Source organism: Aptenodytes patagonicus, chromosome W (genome assembly GCF_965638725.1).
Source record: "Aptenodytes patagonicus chromosome W, bAptPat1.pri.cur, whole genome shotgun sequence".
In the NCBI taxonomy this organism is placed as follows: Eukaryota; Metazoa; Chordata; class Aves; order Sphenisciformes; family Spheniscidae; genus Aptenodytes; species Aptenodytes patagonicus.
The window spans coordinates 10070332-10090064 of record NC_134981.1 but is presented as its reverse complement, the minus strand read 5'-3'; the positions used below and the strand labels follow the sequence as shown (position 1 = coordinate 10090064).

The following is a 19733-nucleotide window of genomic DNA, read 5'->3' as shown; positions in this document are numbered from 1 at the left end:
CATTAGGTCGTGCAGAGAGGAAATGAGAAAGGCAAAAGCCCAGCTAGAACGCAATCTGGCCGCTGTTGTTAGAGACAACAAAAAATGTTTTTACAAATATATTAATGACAAGAAGAGAGCCAAGGAGAATCTCCATCCTTTATTGGATGCAGGGGGGGGAACATTGTCACCGTGGATGAGGAAAAGGCTGAGCTACTTAATGCCTTCTTTGCCTCAGTCTTTAACAGGCAGACCAGTTATCCTCAGGGTACTCGGCCCCCTGAGCTGGAAGACAGGGACGGCGAGCAGGATGAACCCCCCATAATCCAAGAGGAAGCAGTCAATGACCTGCTACGCCACATGGATGCTCACAAGTCTATGGGGCTGGATGGGATCCACCCGAGGGTGCTGAGGGAGCTGGCGGAGGAGCTCGCCAAGCCACTCTCCATCATTTATCAGCAGTCCTGGTTAACGGGGGAGGTCCCGGACGACTGGAGGCTTGCCAATGTGACGCCCATCTCCGAGAAGGGCCGGAAGGAGGATCCGGGGAACTACAGGCCTGTCAGCCTGACCTCGGTGCCGGGGAAGATTATGGAGCGGTTCATCTTGAGGGCGCTCACAAGGCATGTGCGGGACAACCAGGGGATCAGGCCCAGCCAGCACGGGTTCATGAGAGGCAGGTCCTGCTTGACCAACCTGATCTCCTTCTGTGACCAGGTGACCCGCCTAGTGGATGAGGGAAAGGCTGTGGATGTGGTCTACCTGGACTTCAGTAAGGCCTTTGACGCTGTCTCCCACAGCATTCTCCTAGAGAAGCTGGCGGCTCACGGCTTAGACAGGTGTACTCTGCGCTGGGTAAAAAGCTGGCTGGACGGCCGGGCCCAGAGAGTTGTGGTGAATGGAGTTAAATCCAGTTGGCGGCTGGTCACGAGCGGTGTTCCCCAGGGCTCAGTTTTGGGGCCGGTCTTGTTCAATATCTTTATCAATGATCTGGATGAGGGGATCGAGTGCACCCTCAGTAAGTGTGCGGACGACACCAAGTTGGGCGGGAGTGTTGATCTGCTCGAGGGTAGGAAGGCTCTGCAGAGGGACCTGGACAGGCTGGATCGATGGGCCGAGGCCAACTGTATGAGATTGAACACGGCCAAGTGCCGGGTCCTGCACTTCGGCCACAACAACCCCATGCAACGCTACAGGCTTGGGGAAGAGTGGCTGGAAAGCTGCCTGTCGGAAAAGGACCTGGGGGTGCTGGTTGACAGCTGGCTGAACATGAGCCGGCAGTGTGCCCAGGCAGCCAAGAAGGCCAATGGCATCCTGGCCTGTATCAGAAATAGTGTGGCCAGCAGGAGTAGGGAAGCGATCGTGCCCCTGTACTCGGCACTGGTGAGGCCACACCTCGAATACTGTGTTCAGTTTTGGGCCCCTCACTACAAGAAGGACGTTGAGGTGCTGGAGCGTGTCCAGAGAAGGGCAACGAAGCTGGTGAAGGGTCTGGAGAACAAGTCTTATGAGGAGCGGCTGAGGGAACTGGGACTGTTTAGCCTGGAGAAGAGGAGGCTGAGGGGAGACCTCATCGCTCTCTACAACTATGTGAAAAGGAGGTTGTAGCGAGGTGGGTGTCAGTCTCTTCTCCCAAGTAACTAGCAATAGGACGAGAGGAAATGGCCTCAAGTTGCGCCAGGGGAGGTTTAGATTGGATGTGAGGAAAAATTTCTTTACTGAAAGAGTGGTTAAACATTGGAACAGGCTGCCCAGGGAAGTGGTTGAGTCACCATCCCTGGAAGTATTGAGAAGACGTGTAGATGAGGCGCTTAGGGACGTGGTTTAGTGGGCATGGTGGTGTTGGGTTGACGGTTGGACTCGATGATCTTAGAGGTCTTTTCCAACCTTAATGATTCTATGATTCTATGATTCACAGCTCAAGGCCAGAGCAGGGCCCAGATATCTCTGTGAAGGATGTGCAATTCCTGGAGAGCACAGCTCCTTTTGCTCAGGGCATTCCCATTGCCAAAACCAGTCTCAAGGCTGGTAGCTGCATTTTGTCAGCATTTTGTTTCCAAGGGCCTGCAAGGGCTCAGGTTAGATGGACTAACATGTATTAGGTACAGCTGGAGCTCTGGGGGACTCTGCTGGTCTGTGGAAAACAGGACAGCAGTCATCTGTGATTTTTGAGTTGTGAGCAGAGGACCCACCACCCATTGGCTCCAGCATGTCTCAGTCTCCGAGGGGCAGAGGGATGGAGGCCTCCAGTGCATCCATAGCATCCAGCCTGCCCCAGGCTCCTGGAGCACGGACAGGGAGCTGGTAGGTATAAGGAAGTGTTGTGTTTTAACCCAGCAGGCAGCTAAACACCACACAGCCATTCGCTCACCACCCCCCCCAGTGGGATGGGGGAGAGAATTGGGGGGGGGAAGTAAAATTTGTGGGTTGAGATAAAAACAGTTTAATAGGACAGAAAAGGAAGGGAAAATAATAATTATAATAATGATAAAAGAATATAGAGAATAAGTGATGCACAATGCAATTGCTCACCACCCGCTGACCGATGCCCAGCCAGTTCCTGAGCAGCGGTCACCCCTCCCCCGGCCACCCCCCCCAGTTTATATACTGAGCATGATGTCACATGGTATGGAATAGCCCTTTGGCCACTTTGGGTCAGCTGTCCTGGCTGTGCCCCCTCCCAGCTTCTTGTGCACCTCCAGCCTTCTCAGTCGGTAGAGCATGGGAAGCTGAAAAGTCCTTGACTAGTGTAAGCACTACTCAGCAACAACTGAAACATCGGTGTGATCAACATTATTCTCCTACTAAATCCAAAACACAGCACTGTACCAGCTATTAGGAAGAAAATTAACTCTATCCCAGCCGAAACCAGGACAGGAAGCAACTTCAGAGTAAAGTCTGCAGGTAACAGATATCAGTGAGATCATGCCCTGCAAGGGGTGTGTTGCCTCCATCATATCTCCCATTGCCTCTCTTCCCCTTGGTGACCATGCTGGCTGCAATGGGTGGACTTGAGTATGTGCCATGTGTGATAAACTCTGTGCTAATTCCCGTAATTCCCATTTCTTCTAGATGTTCTGTATGACTACACCAAGGGGAACTTTACAGTGACGGGACCAACTGCCACAGCGTTAATCTTCTCCACTTACCCCACTCCCTTACCCTACTCCCTATGTATCCTTGCTGGGGGGCTTCTTCACAGAGGTCAGTGGCGACCGCTGTGGTGCACTAGAAGGTGGGTGGTAACAGGTGCTAGTGCAGGTCTGCTACAGGGGACTCACAGCCCCTCACTGCACTCACGTGCACTCACGTGCAGACACAATCACAACCTCTACTCCAAGGAGCCCACCATCCAGGCAGGTGCCTGACAGGTAGGATCCAAGGCACCTTGGTCGCTGAGCAAGCCTAAAGGGTAAAGCCTGCAGGCTGCTTCGCAGCTTGGTCTGAGTGCCCTCCAGGCACCTTCCCTGCACGCAGCCCAAGCAACGGGAAGTGAGAAGCTGAGCTATATCAGGAACTATCTCCTTTGGGCTCTGGGCAGATCTCTGAACTGTTCTTCCCCTTTTTGGATCCTACACCTGCTCCACGCTCCCAGGCAGCTCTGCTGGCTGCCCCTCACCGGCATGGAGGGCCTGGGACTGTCTTCACATGAACACAGCCTGTCTGGATTGAACCTCTGGGGTTTGAACAGTCCAATTTAGACTGTGTACAGTTGATTCCCAGCATACAACACAATGTCCAGATGCCTAGAAATAGGAAGGGGATGCTTCAGGGGATGTGGAGCACTGGGACACTGGAGAAGGAAGATTCACTTCCAATTCAAATCTGAGGAAGCCTGTGCTTTTGTCTCTGAGCTGACAAAACTCTTGCCTGGGCATGATGAGGAGGACGGTGAAAGCTGGAGAGCCTACAGGCGGGGACCTGATCAGTCCTGTGGAGCATGCAGTGTCCTTGCTGCACAAGAAAGCAAATGACAGTGACAGTGCATTGCCAAGAGCTGCAGAGTTTCTGCTTTTGCTGGCATCTCTGCAAGCAGTCCAAGGCTCTCCAGCTGCATTTTCTGAAGCAGAAAGACAGGAGTCATCACCTCTATTCAAACCACAGTTCCTGACTTCTTGGGCACTGCAGATCTACAAATGCCAGCTACGTACTGTCACAGACGGGAGATTCAGTTTCCCAGATGAGAATCTGGTATCTGCTTTTAGTCCTGAAAGGACTGATGCAACAGGCTATATAAAACATAACTCCCTCTAGGGAGGATCAGATTTGTCTCATTAGCAGTTTGTTATGGCTCTGCCTCTGTTAGACAAAATGTACTTAAAATAACCCATGTCCCTAATTTGAAAGGTGGAGGGAGAGGACAGTGCTGAGAAGTTCATATCAGTCCTAGAGGTGGAGGTGATGGATGGTGATGAGGTGGAGACATTTTTGCTGGGAAATGAGTCAAGACTTTTCCTCAGTCCACCTGTGAGGAGGGAATAACATCGGGGTCCTCCCTGACTTGATCAAGACCATGAATCCCACCTGCTCTTCCATTCTGGGAAGTCTGTTCCTCTCTGCTGAGCAGGATCCTTCTGCCTTCCCCATTCTCTCTCCTGACCTGTTCCCCCTTTCCTGCTCCTGCAGTTTACGGCGACGGTGATGCTGATCCTGGGCATTCTGATCATCCATGACGAGAAAAACAACGGAGCCCTGAAAGGCACGCAGGCCCTGCTCACGGGTATCCTGGTCCTGGGCATCGGCCTGGGGATGGGGATGAACACAGGCTACACCATAAACCCCTCTCGGGACCTGCCCCCCAGGGTCTTCACAGCAATTGCTGGCTGGGGAATGGACGTCTTCACGTGAGTGACCCGTTTTGCTTTTACACTGCTCAGCTTGCAAGGAGAGGAGATAAGCCCAAGATAAAATGGTCATGAAGCCTTTTTCTTTGGACCAAGTGACTCTATCGCGGCAGAGTGCGTTCTCCGTTCTCAGAGAGCAAGGGTTGTGCAGAAAGGAGCCCCATGCATTATGTACACATAATTTGGGGTACACTAATTCTCCAGCATGGGATTCATCTTGACATTCAGATACCTCAGTTTGGGCACCAAATTGGCTACCTGTTAGCTGGAGATCTAGCTGGTTATTGCAGTGACTGGAGAGCCAGAGAGCAATTCAGCTCACATGAAAGCAGGCACTTACAGCTGGATTGCTGAATAGCTCTCCTAAATTTAGATGTCCGAATCTGGAGATTCAGTAAGATGGTCCCACACTACGGCTTTTCCCGTGGTGAGTGCATTAGCAGAGTCTTTCTCCTGTCCCAGCTGCCCATTTTAATGAAATTTCCAGAAAATATCATTGAGATCTTGGTAGAGGAGGTAGAGAAGGTGCAGATGTTATTGGAAATAGGGAGGGAAAAGGGGTATGTGTGTCTGTCTGACAGTCGCACTCATCAGGATCACACAGACTATTTCTGTAGGAGAGCAAGAAACCTGCAGACAGTGCAGAGCCACTTTGCCAGGCCGATGGGGAAAATGACCCTCCCTCCAGCAATTATGCTGGTGAATAGTGAATTTGTCTAAGCCAGCTGTAGGGCCCAGTATGTGAAATGGCACTAAACACCTCTGCTCACACAGCTCACTCCTGCCCCAGCAGACTCAGCTCACCTCACCTCATCCTGTGCCATGCGGTGGCAGGGCAGTGGTTCCAGTCTGGCTCACTGGCTGCCTCTTCTGTGTTTCATTTTAGGGCTGGACATCGCTGATGGTGGGTCCCACTCACAGCTCCGATTCTGGGAAGTCTTGCTGGTGTTTTAATCCACAAACTCTTCATTGATTTTCACAACCAACCTGTCCTGGAAAGTGAAAATGAGAAAGGACAGCCAGTCGTGGAGACTTCTACACTGTGACGGTCACATGCTCCGAGGAAAGGGCCTGACAGCAAAGCCTAGGTGGACGTATGGACTGACAGCCAAAGGGTAACCAAATGGATAAGGGCATGTGCAATGGTGCTGCTGGAGCACACCGTTTCTCTACCCTGCAGGTGGAGAAATGAGGGACTAGTTTTCAATAAACCTACTCTGCTTGACCAGACAAACTGGGTCTCTGAGACACTGGGCAGACCCAGGTAGGGCTAGACCTGTCTGTGACCTGAAGAAATTATTGAATCTCCCTGTGTAAAAATCTACCAAAAAAAAAAAAATCATCACATTCTGGAGAAAAGCAAAGCAGAGCTGCAAGACTCCAGATACCTGTACGTTCCTAGCAATAAAAATACAAGATCCAATAGGGCTGAAATAAGACTTAGTCAGGGGAGCACGAGTGAAAACCAGGGAATGAAGCACCAGTAAATTAATAAACCGAACTACCAGGTCTCCTGAATCCTGGCACAGCTCTACTGGAAAAGGTTAGATGTTTTGTGCTATGTTGGTGTGATGGAACCATGTATATTACTGATGGGCTAGACTTTAACTACCACCATATGAAAGGATTCAGACAACTTCTGTGGCAGCATCTACAAATGCTTAAACAAAAATACCCCACCCTTTTCTCCACTCTGAATACATGAGAAACATGGGAAGAGGCTGCTGTGCTCCTGCAGAAATTCTGTCACCTCCATCTGAATGAGGAAGTGGGCCTGCAACAGACTTACGAGTTTGAGGCATCATTGGATTAAAAGTAAAACAGTATCAGAAGCTGCCTGTCCCCAGGCTGGGTGACAACAGTCTTAACTTTTCTAAAAGGTGCTTAAGCAAGTATGGTGTGTACATCAAGCATGTGACTGCGGTCCCAGGGTTGGGTACCACAAACACACAACACAGGGATCTCCAAGGGTAGGAAGTGACAGAACATCACTACTGCACAGAATTCCAGAAAATGGCATTTACTGGCTTTAATGATCATTCACAGCTCACTATTAAAAGGATTACTAATATATTACTGTGGCGTGGGGTGGTAGGTACTGACACCTCTGCTCCCTCATTAGAGCTGACCTTATATTAGTAGAGCAGCTACAGCAGATCTTCACCTGGCACAAGACGCACATCAGCTTAAGAGACCTGAAGAGCATTAGAGGATTTTCTCTCATTTGAGGGTGGCAGAGGGCAGCTGCCAGGCAATGCCTGGAGGGCTCTTGAGCAACTACAGCTGGGCAGTGCTGGAAGCCAGCAAAGCATGCCAGAGCTGGGGTCTTTTGGTCTATGTGAACTAAATTGGGAACTTCAGAGTAGCTCAAGATGGGATTAGCTAAAAGACACTGTAACCCATCCCTTCTCAGTGAGAGATTCTCCACTGCATTAAAAAAAACCCCAAACAATCCAGCCTGCACCCTACTCTTACCATACATCCTTGTGCATATGCTCCCAAAAGTGTCTTCAAATACCCAATCCCTCTGGAGGAAAATATTCAAATCTTTATTAAAATACTATTAAGCGCTTACAGGGTGGCTTTGTCTTTCTGAAGGCCATACAAATACTCGTGAAAGCCTCACAACATCCCTGTGAGGTAGGTTTGTCTTATGTAATTATGTGACTGTTTCATAAACAAAAGATGATGCTGTTTAAATAATCAATGCTTATTTGAAGATGGTGACTTTGATTTCCCTGCTTAGGCACAAAATGTGTTGGTTGCTACCATGTGTTTTCAGCATATCTAAGAAGACAGAATGGCATAGAAAATTAATGGAAACAATCAGATGCAATTGAAAACCAGCAATGGATGGGTTAAAGTGCGGTTCTAACCTGAAAACTTACAGTATAGAAAACAGCATCAGGGGTTTCTAAGGCTGTAGGATCCCAGTGGTCCCTGGTCAGATCCTGCTCAATTAACAAGTGACAAAGGCTGTTTGAATGGTCAACTTTGCAAATGACTGTGTGACAAACCAAGGGGTCCTCCTGACTTATGGGACTCTTAACACCACTGACCCACCTGCAGCTGCCCTGGCTCAGCAGTTCCCACAAGAGGAGAAAGCAGAGGCAATGAGGGATCTTGGAGCTTCTGGTTCCCTTCAGGCTCATTGGGAAGGACATCACACAGACATCACTATCCAAAAAGATACGACACAAAGGCCAAGGAGTGGTCTGGGCTGTAGAGCAAGCGGCTAGGCCAATGCAAAGACATTGAAGCCCCAGGTCCCTTTGTATGATGAATCTCAGAGCAGAAGTTGGAAGGAGCACAGGGAAGTGCGGAGTTTGATTCTGTCTGAAGTGGAAGATATTTCTTTGTTCAGTGCGTTCCAGCCTGCTCCCATAGCATGCAAGGTCAGGACAGGTTTCTTTCAAAGGAGATGGCAGAAATATCTTCATATGCTGTATTTCAGCATGGGTCTATTAAAGTAACAGTGACTTACATTTGCTTTCATTTCAGTGCTGTAGTTGCACAGGAACAAAAGCTTCCCTATAGAGCAGTGACATCAAGGGCTTCTTCACGCCCTCTGAAAAGTACATGCTGCAAGTAGCAGAAGGGAATTAAATCAATATCTCAAGTTTTTTTCTCAGAGTCTCCAGGAACTATATCCCTCCCATGTCAAAGTACATCGTGGCTATATTTCATGCAAATGCTGCAATGTGTTTTCCATGGGCACATCTATTCATGCACAAGGAATTTGGTCTGAACCACTGAGACTCTGCATCAGAGAACATCAAAGCTTATTGCAAATGCTGTCCAGGATCAGGTCTGGGGGTCTTACTTCCTTGAAGAATTCCCAGCTAGTGAGGATGTCTTGGAGGAGGTCATGCTCGTGTGACTCTTTTGGGAGCCTGCTGGCTGGGAGGGTGGTTTCTTTTTGATCACTGGAGTTTTGTTCTTGCTTTTAAATACCTTATTGGGTTCCAGCTTGTTCACAAAGGAATCAGCTTCTTCAGAGAGGAGAGCTGTGTTGATGGTTATGGGTTTATACATGTTAAACCATTGCTGAAAGGCAGGATGGTGGGGAAGGAAGAGGTTAAAATCAAACTGCAATTAGACATTTCCACCCTGTTCCCCCTCACCCCTGAGACTTGATTTTAATCATACACCACTTATCAGTTTGCAGTTTACAGGACCACACAGAGTGCCTTGTGATAAGGATACACAAGGCTCAGCTACAGCTACAGTCCTGGAACTGCCCCACATTCCAGACAGGGAAGAGGAGAACGAGACACAAACCTAACACTACCTTTCCTGCAGTGTAACTCCTATCAGGAGCAACTCCTGATTTAAACCACAGGAGGAAAAGCAAAGGGAGTGGATGAAACTAAACCACATTTATTTAGATTCAGAGAAGCAAAAAAGATTAAAAAACCATGGAATTTAAAAGTGCTTATAAATTGGAACCAAACTAGTTGAACTTCTCAAAATATAGCCTCCCTCCCTCTCTTCACACACACAGTGATGCAGGTTTTTTTAACTCTTTACACAAAGGATTTTGCATTTGTTTCTCTTCGGCCTGATTTTACGTCTAGAAGTGACCACAACGATTTTATTTTCTTTTTGGTTCCCAGATGCCACCACAACGTTATGCCCTGCAGTTCTCATCTCTTAGTGTTTTCCCTATCAGCTTTCCATTGACGAAGTCAGGAAATAAAACTGTAGGGTTATGGTATTACAAATCCCACTGAAACCATCCTCAGCAAAGTGTTGAACAAGATAAACAGAAGATCAATACCAAAATGTAGAAGGCAATCTATTCACGTACTGCTTAATGGAAAACAGCTTTAATATACCACCCTTGAAGACCTTTAAAAACGATAATGGTTAACATACTAGAAGGATTTTAACTAACAGAGGCTGCAAATGATTAGGGAATACATGAATGATTTCAGTAAGGTTTGTGAATATACTGAACGTAATAAAATATTCTAGCAGGAAAGTTACAGAAAGGCAGAGCACAGGCATATGCTAGAGTACCATGTACACAGCCTTGACTGATAAAGTAGAGCACAGTATAACAGGGAAGACACCAGAAATACAAAGAGCCAAATTCTACAGCCATTGATAGATGGGAAGTCGGCAGTGATTTTAGTGAGCAGTTCTGATGTACACACAGGGCTGAGGCAGGACCAAGGAACGTCATGCTGGTAAGACAGCTGTCCTGTCTAGGTGAAGTGCAGGACACTCACTGAGACCCGCCAGGCCTTGCCAACATGCACAGACATTGCACAGGCTTATGTGCTGTGTTCAGTAGTATTGTCAGCTCCATTCCCCGACCTCTCACAAGGTGGAAGCGGGGTTAGGGCTGAAGGCCCAGTCAAGCACAGAAGAATGGCAGGAGCCTCTAACAGCAGGGTTCTGGCAGAGCAGAATAGCAATTTTAATAATAATAAGGTGTGGGGATGGGAATCTCACTAACGGACATTCCTGAGTTTGATTTTAATGAGCAAACACTGTACCACCTGGCATGACAAGGCACTTAAGCAGAAAACAACGGAGAAAGGAATGTGCAGCTGGAAGGAGAAAAACAAGATAAAGACCATGAAGGCATTTCGCATGATCAGGAAGAACGGGCCAATCTGCTAGAGCATAGATGCGCGTGAACACAAGGCTGTAACCTATCTGCAAGCTGCAGGTAGCGCATGTACACTTCTGCTTGCTATAAAAGATGCTAACAAAGAGCAATAAAGGTCTTTGGTTGCTGTGTCTGCCGGAGTCCGTGCTGCTTTTCACCCCCACAAATGGCGCCCAACGTGGGGCGAAAATGCTGGAACAGAGCACTGGTGGGGAGCCAGCTGAACGAGTCATAGCCAGCGGGAGACAGAGCAGTCTCAGGAAAGAGCTGGAGCCGGAACTTTGAATCATCGCCTCGTTGGAGCAGAGGTGAGCAGCTGGGAAACTTAAAATGGGATCGCAACTAACTAAGGAGGAGGAATCTATACTATGTATTATTAAGAAACTGTTAGAAAAGCGTGGAGTTAAGTATGATGACCATACCCTCCGCCTATTGCTTTCATGGCTAAAACGAAAGGGAATTCCCCCTGATTCGGCTACTGCTTTTCAGAAGGAAACTTGGGATAAAGCAGGGAACTTGTTGTGGGATGCAGCTACCGGGGGAGATGAGACTGCAAAAACGGTCCTTACTACATGGCGCTTAGTCTCAGATACGTTAAAACAATTGAAGTGTGATCGTACTGCCCATCAAGCTGTGGTGGCAGCCACTGCTCCTGATCCACTGACTCTGGCCACTCCAGACCAGGCTCCCTCGGAACCTTTGCCCGGTCCGAGTGGGACAGATCAGCCTGAGGGAGGGGAAAAATTTCTGACCGAGGCTCTTTCGGCTCTGACGATATCAAGTGATCTCGGACAGTCTCCTAAACAACAGAGCAGAGGGGTCTCAAGCCACAACAATGAACCCTTAAACTATGATCCGGCTGCTCACTGGCAGGCTGTTCGACAACAAGCCTTGGCAGAAGGAGACCTTTCTACTGTGGCATACCCTGTCATAATTAGTGAACAAGGTCCTAACAGTTGGCAGCCCCTTCAATGGGATTTGGTTAAGGAGTTAAGGCGGACCATCATGCAATGTGGATTGGGAGCGCCTTTTACACAGAGCCTATTGCAAAATATTGTGAAGGGACACTTGTTAACCCCTTTCGATACCAAAGCGTTAGCTGATTTAATATTTTCCCCTACACAAAGAGTGCTCTGGCAAGCCCACTGGCGAGAGCTCTGTGATCGTGCAGCTTTACAGAACTTGGAGCGGCGAGCGGGAGACCCGCTACGGGCCGCGGGACTCGCTCAGTTAATGGGGGAGGACCCTATCAATACGCCGCAACTGCAGGCACGGCTGGCGCCTGAAATTTTAAGACAATCAGCAGACCTTGCGTTTCAAGCAATGATAAAGGTCCCTGATACAGGACGACCAGTAAAATCCTTTACTAGCATTAAGCAAGGGACCAATGAACCTTATATGGATTTTATCGACAAGCTCCAAGAAGCTATTCAAAAACAAATACAAAATCCTGAAGCCAAAGAGGCATTGCTTATGAAATTGGCTATAGAGAATGCCAATGAGGACTGTAAAAGAGTCTTACAGACATTGCGAAATCCGACCATAATAGACATGCTTAACACGTGCAATCGTGTGGGTTCAATTACACATAAGAATGAGGTTTTTGCAGCCTGTTTAGCCGCTGCCTTGCGTCCCGGTAACAAAGCGTGTTTCCGCTGTGGAAACTCGGGGCATTTTAAACGGCAATGTCCTGAGAATCCTGTACAGAAGGGAGAATCAGAAGGAATTCAGCAGCCCCCTGGTATTTGCCCACGCTGCCGCAAGGGGAGGCACTATGTTAATCAATGCCGGTCGAAATACGATCTCCGCGGTCGACCCTTGTCGGGAAACGGGAAGTCGAGCGCGAGGTGGGGGCGCGCACCGACACAAATGCCACCCCAAAATCCCCAACCCCAAAACCCCATGAGACCGCTGTCTCAGCAGGCCTGGATCACCTCAAGGCCAGAACCATCGGCAGTGCCGGAGTGGATGTCTCCACAGCCACCAATCTCTCTATAAACGATCAGACTGTGCACAGGGTGCCCCTCAATGTGAGAGGCCCCCTTGGCCAGGGGCTGAGTGCCCTATTGGTGGGGAGGTCCAGTGCTACTATGCAGGGTTTGTTTGTGTTACCTGGGGTTATCGACTCGGATTATACGGGACAGCTGCAAGCGTTGCTATGGACCCCCTCTCCTCCAGTGTTTATTCCAGCTGGAAGCAGGATTGCACAGCTAGTTCCTTTTAAGAGTATGGTTTGTAATCGGGATCCTATTTCCCGGGGACTTGGTGGATTTGGGTCCACAGGTGAACCAAATATTTTTTGGACTCAGCTTGTCCAAAGAACTCAGCCCACTTTGACCTGCACTCTAAAGAATAAAGGCAGCAAACCGGAACAACTGGTAGTGAAGGGAATGATAGATACAGGGGCAGACGTTACTATCATCAGTACTGCAAAGTGGCCTGGATCATGGGAAACCATCCCGGTCAACACGGGGCTAGTGGGAATCGGAGGCCTGTCGACGTCCAGGCAGAGTGCCAACTTAATACAGATTGTAAGCCCGGAAGGACAGGTTGCAACTATTCGACCTTTTGTGGTTCCTGCGCCGTTAAACCTGTGGGGACGAGATGTCTTGAGCACTTGGGGACTAGTGATTGGCACTGCTGATCCGCATCAACATTTTTAGCGGGGGTCACTGGCGCTCGGCCCACCGTTCGACTCACATGGCTCACCGATCAGCCAGTGTGGGTGGATCAGTGGCCCCTATCACAGGAAAAGGCCGACGCGTTGCGAACGTTGGTGGACGAGCAAGTGAGTCAAGGACATCTGGTTCCCACCACCAGCGCCTGGAACACCCCAGTGTTTGTTATAAAAAAGAAAAGTGGAAAATGGAGACTTCTACATGATTTACAGCAAGTAAATGCCGTGATTCAAGATATGGGGACATTGCAACCAGGTATGCCTTCACCGACATTGATACCTCGTCAATGGGACATTGTGATTATCGATTTGAAAGACTGCTTTTTCATGATTCCCTTAGCGCCAGAAGATGCTCCCAGATTTGCCTTCTCTCTCCCAGTTGTAAACCATCAAGGGCCTAGGTTGCGATATCATTGGATGGTGTTGCCCCAGGGCATGAAAAACAGTCCCACAATATGTCAAATGTATGTTGCGCGTGCGTTGTCGCCCATAAGAAACAAATATCCTGACTTAATTTGTTATCACTACATGGACGATATTTTAATCGCTGGACGAGACCCAAAGGAACTCGTCACAGTTATGAAAGATATGTTGCAGGGGTTAAAGACATACGGCTTGCAAATAGCTCCTGAAAAGGTACAAGTGCAAGCCCCGTGGAAGTACTTGGGGTGGAAGATTTTAGAACATACGATACAGCCCCAACCCATAACCTTGCAATCTAACATTAAAACACTGAATGACTTGCAAAAACTAGTAGAGACTATCAATTGGGTACGCCCATTGCTGGGAATAGATAATGACATGTTAAACCCACTGTTCAAGTTGTTAAAGGGTAATCCTGAGTTGACATCTCCACGAGAATTAACGACAGAGGCCAAACAAGCGCTACAAAAAATATCACAGGCGCCTACCGAAAGGCAAGCACAACGCGTAATTGAAGGATTGGGAGTTAACTTGTATGTCCTGAATCAGTCCCGACAAGCAGTGGGCCTCTTAGGCCAATGGGACAGCAAGGGTACCCAGGATCCCTTAGCCATCATTGAATGGGTATTCCTGCCGCATCAAGCACCAAAAACGATAGTGACGAGGGTGGAAATGTTTTCGATGCTTGTGCGAAAGGGACGCGCGCGATGTTTGGAATTAACGGGCACAGATCTTAAAACAATTTATCTCCCACTGACTAAAGACCACCTTAATTGGTGTGAGGCTAATAGCCTAGAACTACAGATAGCGCTGGAAAACTTTAAGGGACAAATTCTAATTCACTATCCATCTCACAAATTATTCTCCCTTAATGAGGAAATTAGTATAATTCCTGAATCGTTGAGTAAGGAGGTACCTGTCGAAGGACCCACCTTATTCACCGATGGATCAGGACGAACAGGTAAGGCAGTTATAGTGTGGTGTGAAAAAGGGGAATGGAAACATCAAGTTCACCATGTTGTAGGAAGTCCTCAGCTGGTGGAAATATACGCAGTAATTCAGGTCTTTCGCCAATGGGAAATGCCATTAAATTTGGTTACTGATTCTCAGTACGTCGCCAACGTTGTCAGGCGCTTGGAAAAGGCTTGGCTCAAAGAAGTTGATAATGAACCAGTGTTTTTAATGTTCAAACAGGTATGGGACTTGTTGAATCGCCGCGTAAACCCGTATTACGTGCTCCACGTGAGGAGTCATACCTCTCTCCCAGGGTTTATATCAGAACGGAATGCGCGAGCTGATCGTCTCGCTGCCCCTGTATGGACAATCCCTGTACCATACGTTTCTACACAAGCCCGATTGTCGCACGAGTTTTTCCATCAATCTGCCCGAATGCTGCGTCGACAATTTGGGTTGACTTGGGACACGGCACGAAGTATCGCACAAATGTGTCCTGACTGTCGGCAATTAGTTCCCATACCCCAAACAGGGGTAAATCCCCGAGGAGAAAAGGCCCTACAGATTTGGCAATCCGATGTTACTCATATCGGAGAATTTGGCAAACAAAAATATGTGCATGTTTCCATCGATACGTTCTCCGGAGCTCTATGGGCGACCGCAGAGACCGGAGAAAAAAGCAAAGATATTTTACGGCACTGGAAAGGGGCCTTTGCTGCTCTAGGGGTTCCACACCAGATCAAAATGGACAATGGGCCCGGGTACATAAGCGCAAAAACGCAGGCCTTTTTGGCACAATGGGGCATTCAACATATCACTGGTATCCCTTATTCCCCTCAGAGCCAGGGCATCGTTGAGCGGGCTCATCTCACTCTCAAGCAGCTACTACAAAAACAAAAAGGGGGAATGCTAGGGGAATCACCGCAAGCCCGCCTCCATAAAGCAATATATGTGTTAAATCATCTTACAATAAGGGAAGACAGGACAGCAGTTGGCAGCCCTAACACAGTAATAGCGAGACACTTTACATCTTGTAACTCAGCTTCTCCGGTAGGAGAAAGGGCTCGGGTGTGGGTCAAGTCATTGGAAAACAGCCAATGGGAAGGCCCTTATGATCTTATAACATGGGGGAGAGGATATGCTTGTGTTTCCACAGATCGTGGACCCCGGTGGATACCTGCCCGCTGCGTTCGACCGTATCTGGACAAGGAGCCCAAGGAGCCCACAGATGCATCAACGGTTTGAAGTAGATTACTGGGACTTACACAAAGTATCTCATTCGATATTTGGGGAACTACCTAGTGGGCCAGGCCATGCCGGGGTATATAGGGGACCAAGTGGGTTGCCATTAGCCGTAGACTGGGAACACCAGGCGGCAGAGAACAGTCAACTGGATAATCGAGAGGTGACAGGAATTCCCTGCCTCCAGTGTCCCGGATCAACACATCACGCATGGACTTTGTGCAAATGTGATAATTGCAAAAAAAACCCTGGTATTGTCACTCTCAGTTCCGGGCGGGAAGGTGCACAAGGTGTAAAGGGAATACCACCGGGAACACCGAACCACAGAATCTACAGCTAGTGTGTGGGAGATCACATTGTGTCCCCCAGCTGTGGACTGTGTGGGAAACGGACTGGGAAAGTACCAAATGACAGTGTGACAAACGACTTGGGTGGAAACGGAACAAAAAGAGAACGTAAACCATGACGCCAGCATGGGGGGGTGTCTTGTGGCTAGTATCACTGTGTGCGGTTGCTGCGTTATGGGCACCCTCACAGCCGAAGGAAAATGTTTGGGTAACTCTGGCCAATCAGACAGGACAGGATTCCATCTGCCTGTCGATATCTTCCCCCGGTAACCCCTTTTCTACCTGCCTAGTGGGGCTTCCTTTAGATAATTGGGACTTGGGCCTGATTAGTCCTTTCAAGGAGGCCTGCGGGGGGGGACGACACGCCACTGATAATTGGGATGGATGCCTACCACATCTTAATCACTTGCCAATAGAACCTCAGGAACTCGAGCTATTAGGGTCCATAAAAATAGATTGGTGTTTGTATTTCAATTATTCAGGGGCAAATGTTTCCTGAGCCTGGCCTGGCATTCCCTCTCATATTAAAGGTGGGCCGTGTTCGTTGGGAAGATTAACTCTACTAATGCCAAACACATCTATGATCCTAGACCACAGGAGGAGCACCCCTAAGACGCGCAGTAAGCGCAGAGCACATGCCTACACTTCACAACGTGATGATGCTGTCGACCTATGGAACCGGAACACTATAGCTGCGGTTGCAATCTTGGCTCCAGGTGTCGCAGCAGCAAAGAGTTTGGTCACATTAAATAAATTAGGATGCTGGCTAGCGAAACAATCAAATGCAACCTCTGAAGCACTAACGGGATTACTAATGGATGTAGATTCTATACGACATGCTACTTTGCAAAATAGAGCAGCGATAGATTTTTTGCTTTTAGCGCAAGGCCATGGGTGTGAAGAGTTGGAGGGAATGTGTTGTATGAACCTATCTGATCATTCGGAATCAATTCACCGCAGCATTCAGATGTTGAAGGAAGGAGTACAGAAGCTAAGAGTGGAAGACCCCTGGGATTGGCTGGATAAATTATTCGGGAAATGGGGTCTAAGTGGCTGGTTAAAAGGACTAGCCAAGCTAGGAGGGCTATGCTTAGTAATGTTCCTTTGCATCCTGGTTTGTGTGCCGTGTCTGTTACAAGGTATGCGAAAAATGATTGAAAGATCTGTTTCAGCAGTGTTTCTAGTAAAACAAAAAGGGGGAGATGTGGGGATGGGAATCTCACTAACGGACATTCCTGAGTTTGATTTTAATGAGCAAACACTGTACCACCTGGCATGACAAGGCACTTAAGCAGAAAACAACAGAGAAAGGAATGTGCAGCTGGAAGGAGAAAAACAAGATAAAGACCATGAAGGCATTTCGCATGATCAGGAAGAACGGGCCAATCTGCTAGAGCATAGATGCGCGTGAACACAAGGCTATAACCTATCTGCAAGCTGCAGGTAGTGCGTGTACACTTCTGCTTGCTATAAAAGATGCTAACAAAGAGCAATAAAGGTCTTTGGTTGCCGTGTCTGCCGGAGTCCGTGCCGCTTTTCACCCCCACAATAAGGGGCTGAAATGGTCACGAGGCTGTACCTGGAGCTCTCCTACAACTACTTCTAGGACTGCTGGCATTTAAATTGCCCCTTTTGGGCATCATTTTTATCAAGGCATCCCTTCATGACTGAGGAGGACGCAAAGGAATTAATATTCTTGGCAAGGCTCAAGCTCATAGTCTTCCTCTGGGCTTCTGTCTAATGTGTACCTGGACTTCCCTCTCCACCCTGAGAGCAGTAGGCTCTTGTTTGGTGCTATGCCCAGAAAACTGATCTAGACAAATCTTACATAGCTGTGGGGATGAACGGCTTTACATCTCCTCACTTGCCAGCAGTCATGGAAATGGAGGTTGGCTTCAGAGTCAAGAAAGCAAAGAAATAATTGGGGTTCCACCACCTGCTTTCAGAAGTCAAAGGTAAAGCCCAACTCAGGTGAGAAAAGCAGAGTTAACAGAGTGTTAGTGAATTCACTAACATAAATAAATGCCTGTTAACATGGTATAGGGGAAAGGCTCATGGCTGCCCCATGGCTCGCTAGGGAGGCCTACCTGAGCCTACAGACTGCTTGTCAAAAGGTGGGAAGATGTTTTTCCAGTCTATATTTATGCAAAATACTGACGAGCTGGATCCTGCTGTCCTACCTTGGCCTGGGGGCTGACCCCATAGCTGGTGAAGGCATACTGCCACTGTGGGAGACCCAGATGAGTAATGAGCAGACGGTAGTAGGCTGTGAAGGTTTTGGTGAGGAAATGCCAATACAGAGCTCTGTCCAGGAACCATATCTCTGTGTCTGGGGAGACAACTAGAACAAAACAAACACAAATTATACTGTTGCTTTGCAGTGATAAGATCAATCCCTGGCCATTGTCAGGTGGGAGACACAACATACTTATCAGAAAGGCTGCAGCTTCTAAAACACAGCATTCCTGACTAACATAGATAATTATCCAGAGGTGATGTGGTTTAACGGTTAGAGCATGGGGACTGAAAAGAACTTGGTTCTGCTCCAAGCCTTACTAAAAATACTTGTGCAATAGCCATTATATTCACTTTCCCCACTGTAAAAATGGATGCAGTGCTATTCCTTCCCAACCTGGGACTGATGTGCTACATGGAACATGCTTGGACATCAGCAACTTTGTAGTGTAAGTTCAAAGTACAATTATGGCAAACATTTATCTGCCCCACAAAGTAAAAAGCAACTAACTCTATTGTCAGTCATCTGGATTACTGAATAGAGTCCAGAGTCTGGAAGTCAGGGAGTGTGTGCTGCCAACAAAAACACATTTTGCAAAATCTTTCCACAGTGATCAAATATTTCTCTGGTGGCAACATCCTTTGAAGAAATCACCATCAGATTACCAGCATAAAAAGAAGTGATTTTACTTGGGAAACGGAGATGCTGAACATTGCCAATTAAACACACTGCCCCCCCGTGCTGACATCAACACCTGTAAACAATGCTCCCTCCCCTTGCCCAGGTTATCCACTGCATGTGCTGAAATCACTAACACTGGAAGGCAAGAGGACAAGTAAGAAGTTTCTGCCTTGGGAGTTGTAGTCACACCCAATTAAAGACACAAGACAACAACCAAAGGGTTTTCTTAAGAACAGGTATATCACAATTGCACACCCACACACAGTGAACATACACGTATACACATACACCTAGTGACCTGTGTCAGATGACAACTACTTTTCAAGTGACTCGGGTGTTTCACTAATCCCTGACTGATAACAGCTTTCTGTCTATCTGTCAGAAGGAACAGCTCAGCTCACATCTTTCACTCTCCTGTTCAACCCTTCCTGCCAAATTTTGACCTAGTTAGCACCTGGAGGCTCTGCATCCATGCACAAGGTGGAAGAACCAGTCTAAGTCTGTCTCAGTCAGCTAAGGACCTTTTTTACCATCTACCCTTTGCTTCTAAGCAGAGTTACACCCTTTCTCATCAAAATGTAAGGGAATTGTTCTGAGTCATGCAAGTAACCAGAGATATGTTAGTGGCTGAGCTCTAGGCTCTCTGCATTATTTCAACATGATTGTCTGTAGGTCATAGGTAAATGCTTTCCTGTTTTAGTATGCAAGTATGCTATGTATGCAGAAATCA

The 19733-nt window shown here is 47.9% G+C and overlaps 1 protein-coding gene and 1 pseudogene across 2 annotated transcripts in view; one reads left to right on the top strand and one right to left on the bottom strand.

Annotated features, from left to right (window-relative positions):
• The window catches only part of LOC143172160 (aquaporin-3-like), a 40261-nt pseudogene extending 34392 nt beyond the window's left edge, over positions 1-5869 (top strand).
• Positions 5870-7349: 1480 nt separating this feature from the next.
• Positions 7350-19733, bottom strand: part of LOC143171906 (tubulin polyglutamylase complex subunit 2-like) — a 44695-nt gene continuing 32311 nt past the window's right edge. The window contains exons 6-7 of one of the 2 annotated variants that reach the window (XM_076361083.1): positions 18267-18427; positions 7350-8870 (exon numbers count right to left, since the gene is read on the bottom strand). In XM_076361083.1, coding sequence (XP_076217198.1) covers positions 8643-8870; positions 18267-18427 — 389 coding nt within the window. In that variant the 3' untranslated portion in view covers positions 7350-8642. The remainder of the gene's footprint in view (positions 8871-18266; positions 18428-19733) is intronic. The other variant, XM_076361084.1, reaches the window with a different exon arrangement.